This window comes from Mobula birostris, chromosome X (assembly GCF_030028105.1).
Source record: "Mobula birostris isolate sMobBir1 chromosome X, sMobBir1.hap1, whole genome shotgun sequence".
NCBI lineage: Eukaryota > Metazoa > Chordata > Chondrichthyes > Myliobatiformes > Myliobatidae > Mobula > Mobula birostris.
The window spans coordinates 47,077,949-47,103,385 of NC_092402.1; the positions used below are offsets into that span (position 1 = coordinate 47,077,949).

The window sequence follows — 25,437 nt, forward strand, 5'->3', positions numbered from 1 at the left end:
TGTTAATGCCGTTGAGATTAAATATCAGATGAGATAATGGCCTACAATTAGTCCAACTTCCAGTTTACTTACACGAACACTAGGTGGCAGTGCAACCTACGGAAAAGCAAATCGAACACAAAACTGAGGGAATGAGATTTGGACTACAATATTTGCTATCCTGCACTGTTCTACGTTTGCCCCAGGGGGGAAATCTAGTACTTGACATTCTGGTTTTAGATAAAGAGTCACCTACTTCAGATGGATGGATGTTCCTTTTCTCAGAGGGTTGTGAATCTTTGGAATTCTATATTGCAAATTTATAACAGAGAACAATACAGCATTTGGCATTTCTACCCTGGGAAAAAGATATTGACTGAACAACCTATCAATGTCTCTCATAATCTTATAAATTTTTAACAGGTTTTCCCTCAGCCTCTGACACTCTAAGGAAATCAGGCTTCCCCTCAGTCTCCAAAGCGTGAGAGAAAATTTGGCCTCTCCTCTATCTCTAAGGCTCCAGAGAAACATCAACACAGCATTTACGCTGTCAACTACCTTCAATGTCATGTATCTTCTCTAGACCTAACCTGCTCAATGTTTCCTCATGAAACTACCCTTTCACTCAGGAATCAACCAAGTGAACTTGAATAATAGATAAAATAATCCAAACCGTACACAGTAATCCAGCTGGACTTTTGCCAATGCCCTATAACGGTTGTAGCAAGACTTCCCAACTTTTGTATCTCATCATCTTTCCATTAAAAGCTATTTACCTTCCCAATTACTTGTACCTGCAAGCTTAACTTTCTGTGTTTCATGTGCAATGTCCCTCTGTGTAGCAAATTCTCAGACTGTATGAGAATATGCCACGCCATATGCAGGATGAGATATTAAACCCAGGCGCAATCTGTTCTCTTCACTAAAGGTAGAAAGCTCAAAGACTATTTCAGGAATTCTGTCTGGTGTCCCAACTGATTATTACAATAATTCCAAAAATTCGGTCACACTCTTTGTGTCTGTGAAACCTGGCTATGTAGGCATACATTTCCTACTCCAACAATAATAAGTCAAAGAATCCTTCAGCAATTGCAAAGTGCTTTGCAACATTTTGAAGTTGTAAATGTAATCTAGGAAACCACATTGGGTGCAGAACCTCCAATTCTAATGGTGGTTACATATTATACAACCTTCATAACGGCTCTGAGATGTCCTAATATTAAAAGTGGTATATAAATGCATAAACAAGAGATTTTGCAGATGCTGAAAATCTAGAGCATCACATACAAAATGCTGGAGGAACACAACAGGTCAGGCAAGAAAGGAATAAACAGTTGACATTTCAGGACTGATTGAGGAGTCTCGGCCCAAAATTACTGTTTATTCCCATCCATAGATGCTGCCAGACCTGCCTCCAGTATCTGTGCATATGTAAATGCAAGACTTTTTCATGCAAAATTAACTTATAACAAAATATTTATTTTTTTCATTTTTATTAAAAAATGAAATAGCTACAGCCATTGGGCATTTGAGGTACATTTATTCAATATATACTACATTAACCTGTACAAAACCAGTAATGTACACCAAGGATTTTTGAATAAATTAAGTAATCAGGAATAAAACTCCATGCTCAAGAAAGATTTCACACTTAACACTGACACAGGAGGAGCATTTTTTTTTAATATAACTTATTGTGCATCTTCACATTTTAAGTCACGTGGTCAGTACTGATGTTGGTTGATTCCAAAGCCTTTACATTTTCCAGAATTGAAGCCATTTACAAATGGTCCCAAAATAATTACATCAAAATATTTACATACAGCCCCCACATAATATTTGTGCAGTTATAGAACAGCTATCTCCTTCTCCATGTCTCAATTGCCAACTGAGTGGCAGATAATCTTCATTTGAAACCTGGTAGTCAAAGTCACTGAAGGTCAGAGGTTAGAGCCTTAGAATTGGATACTAGCCCGTAAGTGGCGGTGGAGGACAACATATCAGGCAGGAGGTCATCACCCTTGAGTGACATTGGGAATGCAGTCCACCATAACGGGCATTGGCTCAAGGACTGAGACTGCCAATAATGTCCATCACAATTTTAATGAACTACCCCTGGAAAAAGAATGCTGTGTAATCCTGCCCCAGGAATTCAGTGCATTCCAAATAGGGAGGGGGAGAATGTGGACTGAGGACTAGTGATTGGGAACGAGAAACTGTAGGAGCAAGATGAATAAAATTACGGTGGTGTTGCCAGATCAGTTTATGATAGGGATGCAAACTGCCAATAATGACAAATATAATCACCACAGCTTTTTTTTTTACTCAGCGTTTAATTCATTTGATTATAAAACAAACTTTTTTTTAAAACAAAAATAAAGGCTTGGTCAACTTCCAGGTCAATTACAACACATTCACAGTCCCAATATTATACGTTCTGTAAAGAGGGGCAAGGTCAAATTTCTTTAATGTTGCTGTGTTGAAGCTGCCAGCTGTCATCATCTTGCCGTTCCTTGGCAGTGTGATGAAAAATACTGAATTAGAAAAAGCACATTCTTAAAGTGAAACAATAACTCTTTAAACACAGTAAATAGATATATGCATATATTAAATGTACCTTTTGCCTCTGTGTTTTGCAACCAGATGCTTGAAACGATCTATAACTGGTAATTTTTATTGTCTTTTTTCCACTCTGTATATTGCAATTATAAGATATCTACCTGGTATCCTATTGTACATAAGAAAACGACATACCCAGACATGAGAACCCACCAATGAATGATAAAATTGTGCTTGAATGAAATGTTTTTATTTCCCTGTAACACCCATTTATATCACTTTAACTGGAGTAACAGTCCATCAATACAAACACTTCATACAGCATGGCCTCAAAATTCTGCAGAGAGCACCCTTTATACCAGAGGGCAGTTTTAAACTCTGCAGTTCCATGAAGCTTTCTCCCTCCCTCTCTCTCTTTCTCTCTCTCTCTCTCAGGACTGCTGTAAGAAAACTTTTTAGATTTCAAAGGGTACTCCAACCCCGGTGGTGAGTGGTGAGGTGAGAGGGTTTGATGCAGAATTGGTTTGCAGCACAGTTGTACCAATGGGATTGATCTCGTCTGCAGCGATTCAGTTGGCATAAAAGCTGTAGTAACCGGTATCACTTCCATTTTCCTTCTCGCTGCTCTGATTGGGGGGCGAGTTCTCGGTGCTTGAGGTATAGGGGGACACCTTCCTCCGTTTACAATCAACCTCATACAGTCCTGAATCAGAGGAGTCCGCTGACTTTACAGAGGGAGGCTCGAGCCAGGAAGAGTCCTCTGTTTCCTTGCTTTTGTCCTCTACATTGGACAGCGTTGGCCTGGTATCACCTACAGGCCTGTACCAGGTCAGTGCAGAACTAGGCTTGCTGTGATGATACTGAGAAGGTCCCCTGGTGCCCCAGGTATTCCCTGAACTGAATGGATGATCTTGGTAGTAACCAAGGGCATGGGGGCTTGCTTGAAGTGGGAAACTTTTCATGCTGTAAGTCATAAATGCGTTTCCTGTGTATTCAGGATCATACGTACTGAAATCCAGCCGGTTGGTGTTAGACTGCTGTACTGGTGACATGAACCAGCGATGAGGGTTTGTAATATCTTCCCGGTGTTTGGACGTGTGGGACACAGTCCGTTCCCCATTGTAGTATCTACCCTGTGGCAGAGCATTCATGTACTGGTCGTGTAGGAAAGGCTGGTAGCGTGGGGCGGGAACCAACTGCTGGCAATTCTGCTGGTCTGGCGGAGAAGGAGTTAGTCGGTCTCCTTCCGAGCTGGTGTACATTCTGAAAAATAGAGTTAGAGGGGTGGATCAGACTCTGACACATAAATGATGCCCAAGAAGCTTTTAGAGTTAACATTGCTTGACACGAATATGTAGAAAGTTCAGCTGCCACGTGCATCCAGGACACCACAATAACCAGGAGCTTGCCCATCCCCATGGCCAAACCAGTAATTCCCATAAATTACCCAAATTCCTGTGTCAAGCCTAAAGTATTCCCAGATAGTTAGATGTTGTGCTTGGGGAGGTTATAGGCCTTATTGACATCAACAGCATCACAGTGGCATGTACCAAAGTGGGGAACTCCATTTGAATTGAACTTGTGTTTCAACCTCAATCACCTTTCCAGGAACTCACATGGGTCGCAGGGGGAACAAAGAGAGCATCAGGAATTGAACTCCGATCGATGATTGCTGGCGCTATAGTTGTTGCACTAACAGCTGTACCATCCTAGTGAACAAACTGATCCTTGCACTACATACAGCAACAAGTTCTTTAGTGGTAATTTGGGTGGATATGACCATGAGCCTGCTGCATCAGTAGACATACACACTTGGCAGCCCTTCTCCCTAGGCTTATACCAATCAAAATGAGTTGCTGCATCCCTTAAGATTTGAAAAGGTTTCACATTCTGTATAACCAAATGGAAAGACCAGTCATGAATTTAACACAGCAGGTATTCAGGACAGATAAGACTGGGAAGAGGAGAGCTGAGTCAGACTCAAACCATCTCAGTTCCTGGATTTCGTCACATAGTGCAGTGCTTGCAGTTAACGTACATGAATGGAGCCCAACTTAAATTGGGTGAAAAGGGAGATGCAAAGATGGGGCTCAGGAACGTGAGGGCACCTCTACCTCTTCTACTCTGGGGTGACCTGATCGCAATCTTCGACTTAGTCTGGCAGGAATCACAGTCGGCTTTCTGCTCAAAAACTGCATGGACTCTTCCTATTCTTTTGATCTTTAAGGAAAACTCACCAGGCCATCCCAAATTCTCAGACAACAGCCTAGCCATCCCAGGAATCAGGCCAATGATTAGAATCCCAAGCCATGCTTTTAGACCATAAAACATAGGAGCAGAATTGGGCCATTTGGCCCATCAAGTTTAATTTGCCATTGCCAATATGGCTAATTTATTATCCCACTCAACCCCTTTCTCCTGCCTTCTCCATGTAACCTTTGAAGCCCTAATTAATCAAGAATCTATCAACCTCTGCTTTAAGTACACCCAGCAATCTGTGGCAATGAATTCCACAGATTCACCTCGCACCTTGCTCATTGGAAGTAGGTTGATGTGGTTAAAAAAGATCATTCCTTTCAGTTAGGATAATTTACAGCCTGTGTAGATGTCGTTTGATTAAATATACTTACGAGTCAAAATTGTCTCGGAAGCCTTTTGCAAAAGGGTTGTGGTCTATTTTAAGTTGGGTGATCTGCAAGGGAAATGTTCCACAATGATTAAGCAGAGGTAGAAGTCCCCTGAAACAACTATAGTGTCTGCTTGCAGCAATTACATTAGACTGAAAACATTTCAGAACTCTAACCCACTACAATGAAGGCTGTTTAGCTTTAATTCATTTACGGAGTTTGTGGGGATTTTCACTCAATGAGTTAAGACGTTTATTAAAATGTAAGTAAATTAAAAGTTAATATCTTGCTTCAGGTTTCATAGAGAAATGCAGCACAGAAACAGGCCTTTCAGCCTGTCTAATTCATGCCAACCCTATTAGGCTGCATAGTCCCAGCAACCTGCCATAGTGTCATGGCCCTCCGTACCCCCCTCCCCATCCATGTTCTTATCCAGACTTCTCTTACACGTTGAAATTGAATCACTTCCACTGGCGGATGCTTCCACACTCTCACCACCCTCTGAGCAAAGAAGTTCCCCGCCCATTCCCCATAAATGCTTCACCTTTCGCCCTTAACCCATGACTTCTAGTTCTAGTCTCACCCAACCTCAGTTGCATTTACCCTTATCTATAGCCGCCCTAAATTTGTACACCTCTATCAAATCTCCCCTCATTCTTCTACTCTCCTTCACTTTAGGCTCATCCACAGGGCTGTAGGGATTGCCTGTCACCCACACACATCTAACAACCTGGTTTTCCGCTCCCTTGGCCTACCTTCCTGGTCCCATCTCCCATCTGTGCCCACCACCTTCGTATCATTTTCCACCCTATGTCTCTATCCACCCACTCCTCCTCCTTCTCCTATTTTCTTCCTGACCCATTTCCACCTGTCACCCATCAGCCTCTTGTCTCAGGAATGGCCCTTCCCTCTCCTCCACCTGGCTCCATCTACCCAATACCACCCCCCCACCTCATCTGGTTCCACCAGCTCTTGCTCTCACCCCTACCTCTAATCTCTTTGTACTTGCAATCTCCCCTCTACATGCTCACTTCTAGTGCAGGGTTTCAATCCACAACATTGGCCACTCCTTTCCCTCCACAGATGCTGGCTGACTGGCTGACTTCCTGGAGCAATTTTCACCCCTTTGTAATATACTGATGTGTCAACCTTGATTTTTACTCCAATCTCTGGATAAAGATTGAACTATTTCTGAACCAAAGTGCTATCTAATGAAGTGTGCTTGATAACTCCAAATGCTCCAGGAAATTTCCCATTGGCTCTGAGGTAGGTAGCCCTATCAAACATATACTAGCACCCAATACATCCCCCATTTCCAATAGGTACATACACCACACTCCATTCATTGCCTTCCAAGTACCCTGACTGATAGAGAAGTCTCATTGGCCGAAATACTGATCGATGCCAACTCACATCTGCGTTCTGGTAGGCGGTCACTGCGATGAATTGTGTTTCAGGGAACGTGAATGCCTGCATTTTGGACGTGAGGTATGGATCTTCGGCACCATCCTCTTTCACTTGGACAATGTGCAGCCGGGGCTGGTACTTGTGTAGAGACTGCAGCACAATCATCTGCAAAACAATCCCGTACATCAGTCAAGAGAGGAAACCATCATTTGCAACTCCATCCCGTTAGATGGCATAGGTAGGGTAGGTTGATCGAAAGGGCCAACTTTTTCTCAGGCTTCAAATGTCATTTACTAGATGACATGGCTTTCAGCTGTAAGGTGAGAAGAGGAGAGAGCTTAAAAGAGATGTGCAGGACAAGTTCTTTTTTAACACTGCGAGGGGTAGGTGCCTGGAACATGTTGCCAGGGTTGGTTGTGGAAGCAGACATGCTAGAACATAGAAAGCCTACAGCATAATACAGGCCCTTCGGCCCACAAAGCTGGGCTGAACATGTCCTTACCTTAGAAATTACCTAGGTTTACCCACAGCTCTCTATTTTTCTGAGCTCCATTTACCTGTCCAGGAAACTCTTAAAAGACTATCGTATCCGCCTCCACCACCACCGCTGGCAGCCCATTCCACGCACTCACCACTCTCTGCGTAAAGAACTTACCGCTGACACCTCCTCTGTTCCTACTTCCAAGCACCTTAAAACTGTGAGCTGTCGTATTAGCCATTTCAGCCCTGGGAAAAAGCCTCTGACTATCCACACGATCAATGCCTCTCATGATAATGGGAATGCAAAGAATGGAGGGATATGGATCGTGTGCAGGCAGATGGGATTAGATTCATTTGGCATCGTGGTTGGCACAGCCATTGTAGGCTGAAGAGTCTGTTCTTGTGCTATTCTCTGTGACTTTATGTGATGCAGGGGATGAATATGTCAGTGGTAAGGAAGGAAATTCAACGTCCATTCATTTCGAGAGAACTAGAATATAAATAGAAGGGTGTAAATGCTGAGTCTTTATAAGGCATTGGTCAAACTTCATTTGGGAGTATTGCGAGCAGTTTTGGGCCCCTTATCTAAGAAAGGATGTGCTGACAGTGGAGAGGATCCAAAGGAGGTTTATGAGAATGATTCCGGAAATGAAAGTGCTAATACATGTGGAGCATTTGATGGTTCTGGGCCTGTACTCGCTGCAGTTTAGAAAAATGAGGGGAATTTCATCGGAACCTATGGATTATTGAAAGGCCTAGATAGACTGGATGTGGAGAGGATGTTTCCCATAGTGGGGAGTCTAGGGACCAGTGGGCTCAGGCACAGAATACAGGGATGTCCCTTTAGAACAGAGATGAGGAGGAATTTCTTTAGCCAGAGGGCGATTAATCTGTGGATTTCATTGCCACAGACGGCTGTGGAGGCCAAGTCATCGGGTGTATTTAGAACGGAGAACAGTACAGCACAAGAACAGGCCCATCGGCCCAAAATGTTGTGCCAAACCAATTAAATTTGTAATCAAATAGCCAACTAAGTTAATCTCTTCTGTCCATATCTTTCCATTGCCCTCACGTTCACAGGATTATCTAAACGCCTCTTAAAAGTCCCTAATGTTTCTCCCTCCACCACCACCCCAGGCAGTGGTATTCCAGGCACCCACAACGTGTCCATATCATCTCCTTTGAACTTACCCCTCTCACCTTAAATGCATGCCTTCCGATATTTACCCTGGGAAAAAATGCTGTCTGACTACTCTATCCATGACTCTCATAATCTTATAAACCTCTCAGATCTCCCCTCAGTCTCCAGCACACCAGAGAAAACAACCCAAGTTTCTGCAACCTTTCATTATTCCACACGTGCCCTCTAACCCAGGCAGCATCCTGAAGAACCCCTTCTGCACCCTGGCCAAAGCCTTGACATCCTTCCTATAATGAGGCAACCAGAACTGTATGCTGTAACCTTATGTATGCTTTAAAACAGAGGTTGATAGGTTTTTAATTAGTAAAGATATCACCACTCACCGTGAGGGGCAGCAATTGTTTGAGGAAGGGCGACAAGTCCTGTTGTTTTTAAATAAGCTGCATTACTTAGAAATTTGTTGCAATCACAGGCTCACCTGAGTGACGTTGTTGGATGCTCCTTTGTTATTGGTCAGCTTTAGTTTACCAAAGGAGATTTCCTGGCGCATCCAGTGGGCCCCTGTGTTCGGAGAGTCTGGGTGCATGTACGTCCGATTACCTGCGTTGGGAGGAATATGTGCCCAGAACACAAGGTCATTCATCAGGCAGATATAGTGCACTTCCATCCTGACCATGAAGAATTACTTGAGCTCCCAAAGTGTAAAGGAAATTTATTATCAAAGTACATACTGTATGTCACCATATACTACTCTGAGATTCATTTTCATGCGGGCATTCACAGTAGAGCAAAGAAATACAATAGAATCAATAAAATACTGCATATTAAGACTGACAAACAACCAATGTGCAAAAGGAGGCAAACTGCAAATAAAAAATGAGTAAATAAATAATACTGAGGACTTAAGTTGTAGAGTCCTTGAAACTTGGAGAGTCCATAGGCTGTGGATTCAGTTCAGTGTTAGGGTGAGTAAAGTTATTCATCTTTCTTCAGGAGTCTGATGGTTGAAGCATAATAACTGTGTCTGAACCTGGTGGTGTGGGACCTAAGGCTTCTGTACTTCCTTCCTGATGGACGCAACAAAAAAAGAGAGCATGGTCTGGATGGTGGGGTCCTTGTTGACAGATGCTGCTTTCTTGTGGCAGAGCTCCTTGTAGATGTGCTGAATGGTGGGGAGGGCTTTTCCTGTGATGGACTGGGCCGTATCCACTACTTTTGATATGCTTTCCATTTCTTGGGCACTGGTGTTTCCCCTATTGCTGTTTGTAAGAACTTGCTGGTGACAAATTAATTCATGTTTTACTACAACATTGCCTACAAAAAGTATTTTGGGATATCCTTAAAACATTATTCTATATAAATGCAACTACGCCCTTCTCTCAAGTGAGTGACTCAGAAAGGAGCTGAACGCTCGAATTAGCCAAGTTTTAAATGAGTCAATGGTACTTCCAAGAAAGCTACTAGCTAGTTTGAAAATTAACAAGCACCTACACCTAATGAAGTCTATCGCAGCAGTGACTTTCCTCTTGGAAAGTTATTTCAGTTTTTCTGCTATTTTCTCGTTGCCATATTGTATCTCCATATCCTAGTGTAGAAATGTTTTTAAAATGCAGAACAGTACAGCAAACACAGCACGATGTTGTGCTGACCTTTTAACCTACTCCAAGATCAATTGAACCATTCTCTCCCACATAGGCCTCCATTTTTCTTTCATCCATGTACCCAAGAGTCTCTTTAATGTCTCTAATGTACCTACTTCTACCACCCCTGACAGTGTCTTCCACACACCCACCACTCAGTTAAAAAATGTATCTCTGACACTCCCCCCCCCCCCCATATTTTCTTCTTATCACCTTAAAAGTATGCCGTCTCATATTAGCCATTTCTGCTCTGAGAAAAAGGTGCCGGCTTGTCCACTCTATCTGTGCCTCTTATCATCTTGTACACCTCTACTGAGTCACCTCTCATCCTCCTTCGCTCCAAAGAGAAAAGCCCTAGCTTGCTCTAATCCAGGCCGTATCCTGTTAAACCTTCTCTGCACCTCTCAAAGGTTTCCACATCCTTTCTATAATGAGGCGACCAGAACTAAACACAATTCTCCAAATGTGGTCTAACCAGAGGTTTTATAGAGCTGCAGTGTCACTTTGTAATGAACTGCTGGTTAACATAAGATAGGATATGGTTCTTTGCTGAGTGATCTTTAGGCCAAGTCACTCTATGGTCACACTAACCGGAGCCCTATGCGGTTGCCAGCAAGCTAAAGTGAAACTAGATGGCCTTCCTACTTTGAACCCTGGGGCAACACCAACAGATTCCCCTTGGGATCACTGGCAGTGGGGTGAAGGTTTGAGTCAAGGGAGCAACACTGCTTTCTCCAGGCATCAAAGACTACCAATATTCAGTGAGATTCAGCCAATGAAGTGTGTGTGTAATGTTAGAAACACAGCAACCACATTACACACATTCAGTTTCCACAACAATGGGCTATTATTATTAACTACTCTGTTATTGGAAGAAAAAACAATGGTCTGAAGAACAGAGAATCCCTAAAGCCTCTTCAAATAGAGCCATTTTTATTTATACACTATGTACAACTTTGTCAGATGCCTGAACCTAACAACCTGCCTGGTTCCCGGAATGCTGATTGTGCGTAAAGAAAAATCTAAGGATCCGTAATTCAGAAATAGGATAGCAGAATCTTCCACAGGGTTGATTCTAGTGTTCTCGCAGACAGGGCAGTCTGTTGGATATATCAGCAGGTCAGGCAGCGCCTGTCGAGGAGAATGGACAGTTTATGTTATGGTCCAAAAAGATAGAGGGGATTAGCCAATATAAAGATGTGAAGGACAGGCGTGGAGAAAAGGATAGGTGGGTCCAAGTGAGGAGGGATGTGAGGCAGATGGAGGAGGGAAGAGTGGGAATAGCAATAGAGGGTGGAAAGTGCTAGGTAGAGGCAAAAACAGGGCTGCTGAGGGTGGAATCTTATAGGAAAGGAAGGCGAGGCATGCAAAATAATAAGGGAGGTGGGAACAATGGGGGGAGAGGACCCAGTGGAAGGAATTTGCGGGTGATGGGCAGATTGAGTGGGTGGAGGAACGGAAAGCAACAGACTAATTGGGTCTGGGGTGGGCATATAAGGAACTGGGTAGATCAGGAGAGGAATTGGAGAAGTCAATGTTCAGGCTGTCGGGTTGTGGATTACCCAGGCAGAATATGAGATGTATTTTCCAGTTAGCCTGCAGCAGGCTGAGGTGATACGTCAGTGTGGGAATGGAGAGCGGAATTAAAATGGCTGGGAAATGGCAGCTCTGGAAAGGATAATTTGGTGCCATTGGCCTTGTGACATATACCTTCCTGAAGGGGTTAAATCACAAGGATGTTTACTGACAAGGGTGCTGAGGGATCCAGTGGCTACTGTACAGAGGAACAATCAGAGTAGCTGTTAAAACTACAAAGAACTGGCTGGAAAATATTACAGTGCAATAGCCACTGAGAGACCTAACCATGGCTGGAAAAGTCATGAGTCATTGAAACTGTTTAAGTGTCTGAGGGACATTGAAAACCAAAAGCACACTGGTGTTGTGTGGGTATGTGGGGTAAGTGTTGTGGGAGTGAATTTAATACTAAACCATTTAATAGGTGGGTTATTCTGCCTCGTGTATAAAATAGCTTTCAGATGAGGGCACTGTTCCCCTACACTCATGCTGCCAACTCTATAGCAAGATGCAGCTCCAGAATTTCCACAGTGGAATCGTAATCATACCCTGACCTGGTGTGATTGCCCTCCAACTTGCAGAGAGGAATCAAACCAATTTTTGACCCTTTCACTGCTGCTCTGAACTACCTCCGACTAGTATTAGTAGTAGTGCATGTCAAGAGTCGATTATGATGCTCTCCTAGGAGACGCCTTTTGGTGCTTCTTCAGGTAGCTGTAGAAGCTGATCTGGCATCAACAAATTCTGAGAGCAACACTCACAACACGCTGGAGGAACTCAGCAGGTCGGGCAGCATCCGTGGAAAAGATCGGTCGACGTTTCGGGCCGGAACCCTTCGTCAGGACTTCGTCAAGCCCTCTGCTACTTTCTTTTCCACTGTCTGCCATATTCTGAGAGGCTTTCAGACCTCTCAACCCTACCCACTTTGCCACTTACTGATCGCCTCAGGGCTCAATCCAGGACAATCTAAGTGCTTAGCTCTGAGAAATTAGTATAAACCAACAATGCCACAGGCTACATCTGATCAAAGCTTTGCACTCTGCTCTGTCCACGTAGGTACAACAGGTAATTAGGAAAGCTAGTTACTGTTCATTAATTAGGGAACTAAAATACAAAAGTTAGGAAGTTATACTTCAGTAATAAATAAACTGCTGGAGGAACTCAGTGGATCAGGCGGTATCTGTTGAGGAATTACAATTCCCCTCCATAGATGCTGCCTGACCTGCCGAGTTCCTCCAGCACCCTGTATCTGTGTACCACTTTACTCAGTGTACATCTGCTTGTTCATCAGCCAATCATGTGGCAGCAACTCAATATAGAAAAGCATGCAGACATGGTCAAGAGGTTCAGTTGTTTTTCAGACCAAACATCAGAATGGGGAAGAAATGTGATCTAAATATCTTTGACCATGGAATAATTGTTGGTGCCAGATGGGGTGATATGCGTATCATAGAACTGCTGGTCTCCTGGGATTTTCATGCATAGCAGCCTCTAGAGTTTACAGAGAGTGGTATGAAAATCAAAAAATATCCAGTGAGCAGCAGTTCTGTAGGCGAAAGGGTGAAAATACCTTGTTGATGATAGAGGTCAGAGGAGAATGGACAGACGGGTTCAAGCTGACAGGAAGGCGACAGTAACTCAAATAACCACGTGTTACAACAGTGGTGTGCAGAAGAGCACCTCTGAATGCACAACACATCGAACCGCGAAGTAAAGTTAACCTTGAACCTCACCAGTACTAGACTTCCAGTAAGATGGTGGCGTACTTGGGCCCAGCGGCCTCTATAGGGCTAACCAAAAGCGTTCATTTTAAAAATTTTTTTACATTTGCAAGACACTGCTAGACATGAAGAACTTCAAATACTGCAAGTCTACCCCGTTAGCAAGATGCTCTCTGGTAGAGAAGCTGGAGGAGTTGGACTTAATGTAAACCGTGCTATTGCCCGCTAGAGAGTCGGAGGAGTTGGTACGTGAAGGCAGTGTGCAGTCTAACAGCAAATAATTGTCTTAGTTGTTTTACTTGTGATCACAAGACCCTGTTGGGGCTTGGTAATGTGGAATGCTGCACGGCATTATTGGGAGGACCAATGACGGGGGAGCTGCATGGTCTCGGTTGTAGTGTGGACTGGGCCTCGTGCCACGGTGTCACCTGTTGCACCCACTCAAGAGAGGTGACACCAGACAATAGCCATGGTGGCATTGGTGATGCCCTCCCGTGTCCATTTGGGCTATATTATATTTTTTGTGTGACTGTATGTTTATTGCTATCTTATATGTGCCTTGTGCTGTGTATGACTATTGGTACTGTGTTTTGCACTTTGGCCCTGACGTAACACTGCTTCATTTTGCTGTGCTCATGGGTATTCATGTAGAGTTGAATGACAAGTAAACTTGAATTTGGAACTTCAGGGTACTGATTGTACGTTCCTATCTACCTTTGCATCATCAGTGTGTTTAAAACCATATCTTTGGTGCATTCACCCAAGTTATTGAAATAAATATTTTTTTTTAAAATTGAGAGCCTAGCATCAATCCCTGTGGAATACCACTTGGTATATCTTGCCAACCAGAAAAAAAAACTGTTATATCTCTGCTGTTTCCTGTTAGACAACCAGTTTTCTATCTCCTACACCAGAAACTTTTATGAATCAAACTAAAATGTGCTTCTTATGTAAGGACTTTTGGTAATCCATCTAAAATAGTATCTACTTTCATTTACGTACATCGCTACCTCAAATTCACTGAGGATGGCCAAATAAAGTTGGCAGTTACCTTTTGAAATCCATGTCCATTTTTGGATGATTTGCTATTTTCTATTCTGGGGATTCCAATCTAGTCTATTGCCTGTCAGGTGACTGATCCCAAGACATATTCAGTATCCTTTCTTATTACATGTTACAATTACACCAGTATACCTTTCCAATGAGTCCCTTCATATCCCTGTAATCCCTTCTACAAATGATTTTACAGTGCTTGCCTTAGGTACAAACATGGCCATAGTGGAACTTTTTAATTTTCAGGCATGGAATGCACAAACTATGAAGGGCTAGAAGTGGAGAGGAAAGTCACAGGAAGCAAAAGATGTACAAATCAGTCCCGACTTCAGTTGAATGTTATATCATGCAAAGTATTAAACACTAAATAGAATCATAGTGAATAAACATTCAAAACAAATTGGTACCAAGTTGTTTGGTGGCAATCGTGGGGAAAGATATTTTTCTCTGCCTCTCTTCCCCCCAAAAATAAGAAGGGTGGCGATTTGGAAATTTAAAAGCTAATTCTGATTGTGTTAAGTCATTGTGATGATTGTTCAGCCAAGGTGGGTAGTGCGAAAGAGAGAAACCATAATCTAACAGAAATGAGGGTGACTTTAGAGAGGCTTAGGAGGAGGTGCAAGAAGGTGCAAGGTGTTTCATGTTTCTTGGTTTTCTGGTATAGTCTGGTGTAGTCCAGCATCAAGCAATTTTAGCCATGAGGTTACATCAATAACTGATATCAGTGTGAAAGAGCATGGCTGGTCAAAGAGGGTGTAAAGAGAGAAGTTGTTCCTATTAGTGATTAGGGAACAGATTCAAAGTGTACAAAGAGGAAAGGGAGGCAGAAACAGCAATCAAGTCTTTCAGGAGAGAACTGGACTGGCATGTAAGGAAAAATAAAAGCTTTATGAGTTCGGAGCAGGAGAATGGCACTAGCAGGATTGCTTCAGCAGGTGCTAACATAGATTTGATGGGCTGGACAGCCACGTTCTGTGCTGCAACAATGATAAATTACTAGTGGTTCTTCAGAACAAGGTCATCTGGCAAAAATCATTTTTATGTGAACCATTCATTCTCAGTAATTTCAAGTATGTTCACCACAAATGACTGCATTAAACACTGGTTCAGATCACGTTTTTGCTGATTGTTCAGCAAAGTTTTGGTTTTCTTTGGTACACATTTGCTCAGTAAGATGTGTTAACCATAGCTCATTGTGCTCTGCTCTCACCTCAGGAGGGTGTGGTTTCATGTCCGATGCAAGAGATGTAAGCATAAAAATATCTCAATACCTCAGTCCTCCGAGGGATTGTCAGAGGCACTTTTCAAATGTGATGTTAAACTGAGTTCACTCAAATAGAGTACTTATTACTAATGTGCTGAATATAGATTCATGGAAATAAGATTTAGTTCAGCAATAAAGGGAAACTACCTTCCCAGAGAGGAGTGATCTATGGAAGTGTATACTCATGGAAGCTGTAGAGGCTACCTAGCTAAATAATTTTAAGACACATATAGATTTTTGCATAGCTGGGGAATTCAGGATTATGGGGAAAAGACAGGTCGGGGGAGCTGAGCCCACAGACAGATCAGCCATGATCTCATTGAATGGTGGAGCAGGCTCAATGGGCCAGGTGGCCGATTCCTATTCCTGTATATTATGTTCTTATGAATAATATGAACATTGTTGTCTATGGGAGTATGCTGGATTAAATTAGCTGCTGTATTTCCTACATTATATTTGCCGAGACTCCAAAAATATTCCACTGGTTCTGAAGAGCTTTGCACGGAGAAGTTTTGGGGTTGCGAAAGGTTGCAAAACAAAATTTTATCTTCATACAGATTGGAGACGGGGTGGTGGTGTTGTGGGGCTCAGGTTTAGTCTTGGGTCTGTGATGGGTTAGACCTAATCTCAATCAGAATAAAACGCCGACCAGGATCAGGATTTCTGGTCACTGAAAAGAGCTTGCCTGTCACGTCTGATGTGTGAACATCAGCAGCATCTGACATTGTGGTTGAAGAGCTAATGACAGGCAATCTGATGTCAAGATTCCGAGAGTCAGATATCAAACAGAAGCAGGTCTGCACAACTGAGGAGAAATTTATTTGATGCACCCACAATAAACACAATTTATAACTGGCAACACTAAATAAAACTACACCAATTATCAATGTGCCAGATATGATTAAAGTTTATTAACTACATGAGCCAAAGTAAAATCAAGATATTCATTACCTCAGTGCATAATTGTGGAGCCAATATCACAAGCATATAGTAAATTGTGTAAAACCTAAAAGGTGGGGTTATTCACGCTGTGTGGCTAGTCCTTGAGAACCTCACACGGTAAAATACTGAATGCCAGAAAATCTGAGGTTGCCTTCCTCTCATGAACAAAATTCATTCCCCTGAAGGCGACTACCAGCCAGGTATTTGAGCCCAGAAGTGCTGATGGCCTAATTCAACCTGTGCTTCAGAGTGATCTGGAGTAGAAACTCAGTACAGATCTCGGGCCCTGTCCCTCATCCCTCCAATACTAATGGTACGGTCTTCATCCAACCAGCATCAGTCCTTTGGCTCCTCCAATTCACTCTCATTCTGAATGGTTTGCACTCTTAAATTAAGCTTTTACCAACACCTCAACCTTGTTAGAATTTTATCCTCCATCAAATATTACCCTATATTTAAATACAGGTTACTGTACTGAAGTAGAGCTTAAATCCTTAAAATGTGTATCACCTTCCGATCCTCAGGACCTTCACAAGCCAGATTTTTGCTTCAAGGCCTAAAAACAGACCACTGAGGAAAGGTGCTTTGGATCTCTGTGGCAGACTGCAACGAATGGGATTTAGTTTGGATTTTTGAGACAATGGTTGGAGCAGAAATGCTTTTGAAATGCACAGCAGAGAATTTTTTATGACCTTCCAAATGCCATCATGCACTAACACTGAAAGTTAACCATTACCCACAGATATAAATATAAAATAGTATACATCCAAATTTTCCTATTGTATATGTACATCAATGCATAAAATATACTGACTGAAATCACCAAGACATATTACGTTATTATGAATGTATCGAGCTCCGTGCATTAAAGTCTACTGCCTTCTAGAAACTCATAACAAGGCAGCATATGGTACGCCTGGACTGAAGATCAGTGTGTACTTTGCCTTCCACGTAGCCGAATTATGCAGTACTTCCAGTAAATATCACCGTGAATAGACATTCCTTCTGTCTGTAGCACACTAACCTTGCATATTGCCTTCCGCTTTGCCACACTGCACCCACTTTCCTCCCTGGTACCTCCAATGATGCTGATCTGCCAGGACAACATCCACATAAATATTATAATGAGCAGAAGGATCCAGCCCCGTGATGTTAAAGCTCAGGAAAGGAAACATCCGCCTGGAAGAAGAGGGAAAGAAAAATATAAGTATTCAGTATTACTGGAAAAATGAACCATTTGACATTTGATTTCCCACTGCACAGTTTACATTCCGAGATCAGGCAACATCTCTGGGGTTAACGTTTCAAGTTCTGCTACATTGGCTTTGATGAAAAGTTATTGATTTGAAATGCTCGCTCTCTGATTCTTTCTCTACAGCTGATGCCTGTCTGACGAGTATTTGTTGTCTTAACACCTAAGTTGCCAGGTCTGTTATCTTTGTTGTTTGAGGGACCTTGTTGAATGCAAATTGGCTGCCCATGATAATCACAATATTGACAGTACCTGCTTCGAAAGTGTTTTATCAGCTTTAACACACTTTTATTAAAATGTCACTCTAGCAAATCATTTCTTCCGAGAGAGGAAAACTGAACAATGGAAAAGAATGCTTAGTCAGTTTGATAACCCAGTAATTACTCATTCAGCGGTAGGTGTTTTAATACAGAAACAAAAAGAAACATAATTTAAAGAAAAGCTACCGGAAAACGCCTGCGGGTTTCGACCATTCAGCTCATCCAGTCTTCTCTACCATTCCATCATGGCTGATTTATTATCCCACTCAACCCCATTCTCCTGCCTTCTCCTTGTAATCTTTGATGCCCTTACTAAGCAAGAACCTATCAACCTCTGCCTTAAACGCACCCAATGACTTGGCAACCCCAGCCCTCTGAATTCCACAAATAAATCCCTCCTCATTTGTTTTAAAGTGATGTCCTTCTGTTCTGAGGCTGTGCCCTCTGGTCCTAGATTCCTCCACTATCGGAAATATCCTCTCCACATTCACTCTGCCTCGGCCATTCAACATTTGATTGGTTTCAATGAGACCCCCCCCCCACCCCAATTCTCTACTGAGTCGTCAAGTACTCTTCATAACCCTTTCATTTCTGTGCTCATGTCAGATCATGTGTGCCAGTGTTTGTTTAGGGAACTCAGTTTGAAAACGATATAGTGCAACAGGTGTCTCCTTAACAACACCTAACTCAATCGCCATGGTCCCCAATGGTTCAATGACTCCTGTGGCTCAACAAGTGTCCACATGAGAAGGTTGAGTTTGAGTCCAGTTCCCATGATCTGATCACAAACTCTGGACCAACTCTGGAGTGCATTACTGAGAAAGTGGTGCACTGTCCAGAGGGAAAGGGAAGACCCAGCCGGCTCTCTGGTGGATGTAATGAACCCACTGTGTTATGGGAAGATGAGCACGAGGGTTGACAATGATCTCTTGGCCTTAAACTACATTGAAGAATATCAGTAAAGAAGGAATATGATGTGCTTGCCTTTAATCAAGACAAGTCAGGAAGTCATGTTGCAATTGCATAAAACATTGTTTAAGCCATATTTGAAGTATGGTGTGTATTTCTAGTCACATTACAGGAAGAACATGGAGGCTTTGGAGAACGTGCAGAGGACATCCATTGGAATATTGACTGGACTAGAGAATATTAGCTATAAGTAGGAGTTTAACAAGCTTGGATAGTTTTCTCTGGAGTCTCAGGGGCTGAGGGAAAAAGTGATGGAGTATAATATTATGAGAAGCATAGATCGTCTTTTAGCCAGTCTGGAAATGTCAAATAGTATGAAGCACAAGAGGGATAAAGTTTAAGGGTGATGTGCAAAGTAAGTTTTTCTACAGAGTTTTAGGTGCCTGGAATGGGCTGCTGGTTGGAGGGGACTTGGGAGTTGTAGAAGCAAATACAATCAGCGGGCTGGGATCAGCATGAGAGATCATTCGTTGGTGACGCAGCACGAGAATTCAGGAGCTTTGGTGCTTTTGGCTCTTTTCGGCAGGCTGCAATCAGCATGGGGCCAATAATAAGAAGGGAGGTGTAAGCGGAGCGCATGTTGTGTGAGTGGACGGTGTTACAGCAGCCAGACTTGGGCTCAACAGGCTTAGGTGAGGACTGGCGGAGCTTATAAGTAAGCTTCAAGTAAGTTTTTTTTGTCAGTACGTAGGTAGTGCACTGAGAATGGGTATTGATTTTGTGGTATGGTCCTTGGGTGAGATGTGAGAACTCTAGGAGATCTCCTGTCTCTTTGATAACTACACCTGCATGAAGTGCATCGAGCAGCAGCTCCATAGAGACCATGTTAAGGAACGGGAGCTGCAGCTCGATGACCTTTAGCTCATACGAGAAAATGAGGAGGTGATAGATAAGAGCGACAGGGAGGTAGTCACACCGAAGATGCAGGTGGCAGATACCTGGATGACTGTCAGGAGAGGGAAAGAGAATAGACAGCTATTGTAGAGTACCCCTGTGGCCATTTCCCTCAATAATAAACAAACCACTTTACATACTGTTGGGGTAAGGGGCAGGGGGAAGATGACCTACCAGAGGGAAGACCCATTGATTCTAGCTCTGTGGCTCAGAAGGGAAGTGGGGGGGAGAGAAGAGGAGAGCAGTAGTGATAAGGGATTCCATAATTAGAGGAGCAGAAAGCAGAGACACCAGATGGTACGTTGCTTCCCAGGTGCCAGGGTCAGTGGCGTCTCAGATCGAGTCCACGGCATTCTAAAGGGAGAGAGTGAACAGTCAGAGGTCTTGGTAGGAAAAGCAAGAAGGTCCTTAAGAAAGAATATAGGGAGTTAGTTAGAAAGCTGAAAAGCAGGACCTTCAGGGTATTAATCTCTGGATTGCTGCCTGTGCCACGCGCCACTGAGGGAATGATTAGGATTAATTGGCAGGTGAATGCACGGCTGAAGAATTGGTGCAGGGGACAGTGTTTCAGGTTTCTGAACCTTTGGGCTCTCTTCTGGGGAAGGTTTGACCTGTAAAACAAGGGACGGGTTAGACCTGAACCCGAAAGGGACCATCCCTGAGTCGTGGCTGAAAGAAGATCATAATTGGGAGCTTAACATCCATTGTATCGAAAGGACAAGCAGGTACGCAGAGGGGTTGAGGAGGTTCTGTTATTAAAAAATAAAATCAAATCCTTAGAAAGAGGTGACATAGGATCAGAAGATATAGAATCCTTGTGGGTAGAGTCAAACTCCAAGGGTAAAAAGACTCTGATGGGAGTTATACACAAGCATCCAGTAGCCAGGATGTGGGCTACAAATTACAACAGGGCATAGAAAAGTAATGTAAAAAGGGTAATGTGATAATCATGGGGGATTTCAATTTGTGGGTAGATTGGGAAAAATCAGGATGGTGCTGGATCCCAAGAGGGGGAATTTGTAGAATGCTAATGGGTAAGGGGACAGCAATTCTGGATTGGGCGTTGTGTAATGGAACAATTTAATTAGGGAGCTTAAAGTAAAGGGACCTGAGGAGGCAGTGATCATAATATGATAGAATTCACCCTGCAGTTTGAGAAGAAGTTAAAATCGGACATATCAGTATTACAGAGCAGTAAAGGGAATTACAGAGGAATGAGAGAGAAGCTGGTCAAAGTTGATTGGAAGGGGACACTATCAGGGATGATGGCAGAACAACAATGGCTAGAGTTTCTGGGGGAAATTCAGAATGCACAGGATAGATACATCCCAAAGATGAAAAAATATTCTGAAGGGAAGATGAGAGAATGGAGAGATATTGGTCATAGGTGGGCAGATTTGGCATCATGGTTGACACAGATGTCATTTGGGCCTATTACTGTGCTGTACTGTGCTAACTGATTACAACATTGTGATCCATGGTGATCAAATCGCTTGCCATGTTTCTTTCACTGAAGCATTGACTACACATCACAAGCACTAAACTGACTGTTAAGACACCTGAGAAAATGTTGAAAAGTGAACAGGCTCAAGCAATGTGTCTGCTTATTTAATAAACGACAATGCAATGCTAAATTAAGGTTTCTTCTGCTCTGATACCTTAGGACTCACTTCTCCTTTTACAAAGGATATATACTATTATACTCTATCAGCCAGGCAAGACTTGGTTCATCCTGGTTTTGTGAAAAGAGAATGTTTAGTTCTGAGGTACTTTGGAGAGTCTTCACAGCTTGATTGGAATAACAGCAGTGAATACACAATTCAAGCAATGGAACGTACAAAATAACACTCATTAGTGTGCACAACAATGCAGTAAGTAAAACCTCCAACAGGCCGAATTTGTTTTGAGTTTGTCAACACTTCTAAGTCAATTTTTGAAAATCACAGATCAAACCACAATGATAAATAAGGATGATGAAAATTTGGATAACGTGTTCACTTAGCACCTACAAAAGTACTTCTCTATATAAAAAGCACATGAAACCATTACAGAGGATGATATCAACAGAAAATACTTTGCATTGGTTTTGGACCTGAAATTCAGTAAAACCAAAACACCTTTATCTTTACTATATACGTAGCAGAACTACTTATTGTGAACCTTACAAGGATGATCTTGTTTCCATTGTACGGTATAATGGGCGCTAAAGGATTAGATCATCTGATCTTTTGCCATTTTTGGGCAGCAATGCTGTGAAATACTGAAGCAACTCTAGATGAGCTAATAATTCCGATGCTATGGCTGAGTTATTAATTCCATTCAAATATTTGAGCAGTCCACAAAAATTAAAATTAAAATTAAAATTAAAAATAAAAATAAGTTTGGAAGGTGTTTCTCACCCTCTGTTAGGATGGTTAAATATATATGAATGATTATAGAACAACAGTCATACAGCACAAAGGCAGGTCCTTTGGCCCTTCAAATCCATGCAACCAAACACCCATTTACCTTGCTCTTACATTAATGCCTTTCTTTATTCTTCTCACACTTTCGTCATCTTCTCCAATATTTCTCCACTCTCTTACACAGTAGGGTTAATTTTGAGTGGCCAATTAACCCATCAACTTGCATGTCTTAAGGATTGGGGTGGGGGGGAGTGAAACCAGAGACATGCGAGTCACTGGGAATTGGAATTGGGTTTATTGCCGCATATCCTGAGATATAGTGAAAATCTTACCTTGCATACTGTTCCTACAGATCAATTAATTACACAGCGCATTGAGGCAGTACACTTAAAACAATAACAATGCAGAATAAAATAACAGCTGCAGAGAAAGTGCAGTGCAGGTAAATAAGTTGCCAGATCGTAACAAGATAGAGTGTGAATTCAACAGAGTCCATTTTATTATAATAGAGAACGAATTAAGAAGTTGTCTTTCAACCTGGTGGCATGCACTTTTTAAACACTTGTATCTTCTGCCTGAAGAATGAACGAGTCTGGAATGGGTAGGGTCGTTGATTGTGTTGGCTGTTTTGCCGAGACAGTGAGATTTATGGAGAAGATCCATGGAGGGGTGGCTGGTTTCCATGTGCTGAGCTCTTTGTCCACAGCTCTCTGCAATTTCCACAGAGATCATCAGAAGTCATGATTTATTTTATTTTGAGAAACAGTGCAGAACAGGCCCTACCGACCCAACGAGCTGTACCAACCAGCAACCCACCTATTTACCGCTGGCCTAAGCACAGAACAATTTACATTGACCAATTAACCTATTAACTGGTATGTCTTTGGAATGTGGGAGGAAACCAGATCTCCCAGAGGAATCACACTTGGGGAGAATGTACAAACTTCTTACAGGCGGCGTCAGAATTGAAATCCAAATTCCGACGCCCCAAGCTGTAATAGTGTCGTGCTAACTGTTACACTGCCATGGGGCCCATCTCTGGACCCAGGTCTCTAGAGCTGTGAGGAGCTTTACTAGTGCGATTATGCTGCTCCTAAGAAAATGTTTCAGCCCATAAAATGGAAGTGCAGATGGGGAGTATTTTGAAACATATACCTGTTTTTATGAAAATTAACTTTGAAAGTTAAGAAAAGGGAGTCTCTGAAATGGTCAGGTTGCAAATTCTTTAATCATGTATAGTGCTCACAAGGAACACAAAGTCTGTCAATAAGTTAAGTTTTAGAATTGGCTGCCTGACACTGGTGTGAATGAATTATCATTGACTTAAGCCAACTGCATATTAACATCTGCTCTTTATCTTACCCCGATCACAATTTCAGCGGATTTTGCCAAGCAGCATCTTAGAATGTTAGAATATATCAAAATTAAAAGAAAATGTATGAAGTCCAGCATGAATTTCAATGCTCAGCTGGGCAAAAAGTGATGCAAGACAAATAAGGAAATATTAGGACTGATGAATAAGAAATTTAAATTATTATTCCATCGCTGTGTCTCTTTGGCATTGACCGGCACCATGGTTAGTGACTCCCCTAACAACAACATTCTTGAAGTTATCATTGACCAAAAATTTAACTAAATCAGTCCAATTTAGCTACAAGGGCAGGCCAGTGACTCTCCTCTTGACATGCTAGGCATTTCTGCCCTCTACACATTACAGCATACAAGTCTGAAGAAATCCCCTCCACCTTTCTAGATGAGTGAAAATTCCATCTATAAGCACATCTGGTAGCTTTTACACTTTACTCTGCAATTGTTATTGTTGTATTTTGTTCAATGCACTGTGTAATTTAATCTGTATGAACAGTATGCAGGACAAGTTTTCATTGTATCTTGGTACATGAGACAGTAATAAACCAATACTAATACCAACATCAATAACATTCAACGTCATACAGATCCATTAACCTGAAAAAATCGCAACCCCTCCCCTTCGATGCTGACAAGTTGTGGCAAACGGTGCCTGCAGTCTACAAGATTAATTGCAGTAAATTGTCAAAACTTCTGTAATATTACTTCCTAATTCAGTGTTCCCACCATCTAGAAGGACAAGGCCACGTAGAAGTGTAACCGTTTTTAATCACGTACCATTCTGATGTACAAATATCACTTTCTTTACCATCACTGCATCTAATTCATGGAACTTCTTGTTAACAATATTGTGGAAGTCAATAGGCCAACTACAGCTGTTGAAGATGCTAATTTGCCATATCTGTCTCATTAGAAATTATATGTGGGCATTAACTGTTCTTTACACTGAAATCTTGCCAATCAAAGTTATGTAACAACCTAAAAGCCTACAAATCTAAGAAATAAACTTTTTACAAGCTGTACAAGGAAAACTGGAAATTGGAACAGTACAACTCCGCAAACCCCCAAATATAGCACCTATTATGAATGTTGAGAAGCAATTTTTAAAAATTAACTGAAGATAATATGAAAATATTTCAAAGCTTAGTGTTCAAGTTAGGCTGATACCACAGATGAGAAAGCAATAGCATTTGATTTGAATTCCAGATTGTGGTTCTACATTTGGTTTCCTCAAAGTTTCTTTCGTGATGCCTGAATCTTTTATGAAACATTTCTTGCTGGGTCATTCCTCTGTCTTGTTACCACACTCCATAACTTGTAGCGTAATCTTAGCCATAGAAAACAAAGGCTACAAACTTCCAGAGAGGGAAAAATAGCACAATCCATACTATTAATTTTCACCTACCTCAGAGCAGAAGATACACTCTTTGAGTATTGAACTAATAGATCTATCTCTAGCAACGAGTTTACAAGTCTCAGCTTCAGCAAAGGGAGGTTCCCCACAAGGACATACAAATTTCAGTTGCACCAATGAGTAATTTGTAATAACTTCACTACATTGATGAATATTGATATTCTGACACGTTCCAAAACGTGAATCTATTTACTACTTGAAAGCATTATAGCAATGGCTTCAATCTATCATCAATCATGAACCCCAATTGTCCATTTTCCATGTATTATTTTTACTTCTGTTTAGATAAGGAATTCCATACAAATTGTAGGTAAAACCAAATTTGGTATCTTTTGATGGATAGGTGACTTGTCTATAATGATCTGTGACAAATGCATGCATCTTGTTTCAATGAAAACTGGGCACGTTTGTGTTCCTGCTGATTCTCCCCTGCACGCGTCTCTTCACTTAAGTGCATTTCTGTCATTTTGTTTAGCTGCCTCTCAAA

At 42.1% G+C, this 25,437-nt stretch overlaps 1 protein-coding gene across 2 annotated transcripts in view; it reads right to left on the reverse strand.

Annotated features, from left to right (window-relative positions):
- Positions 1-1,498: 1,498 nt before the first annotated feature.
- tbx21 (T-box transcription factor 21) overlaps positions 1,499-25,437 on the reverse strand; it is a 38,413-nt gene continuing 14,474 nt past the window's right edge. For both annotated transcript variants that reach the window (XM_072249055.1, XM_072249056.1), the window contains exons 2-6: positions 17,413-17,567; positions 8,672-8,793; positions 6,579-6,737; positions 5,169-5,230; positions 1,499-3,801 (exon numbers count right to left, since the gene is read on the reverse strand). In XM_072249055.1, the coding sequence (XP_072105156.1) occupies positions 3,108-3,801; positions 5,169-5,230; positions 6,579-6,737; positions 8,672-8,793; positions 17,413-17,567 (1,192 nt within the window). In that variant the 3' untranslated portion in view covers positions 1,499-3,107. The remainder of the gene's footprint in view (positions 3,802-5,168; positions 5,231-6,578; positions 6,738-8,671; positions 8,794-17,412; positions 17,568-25,437) is intronic.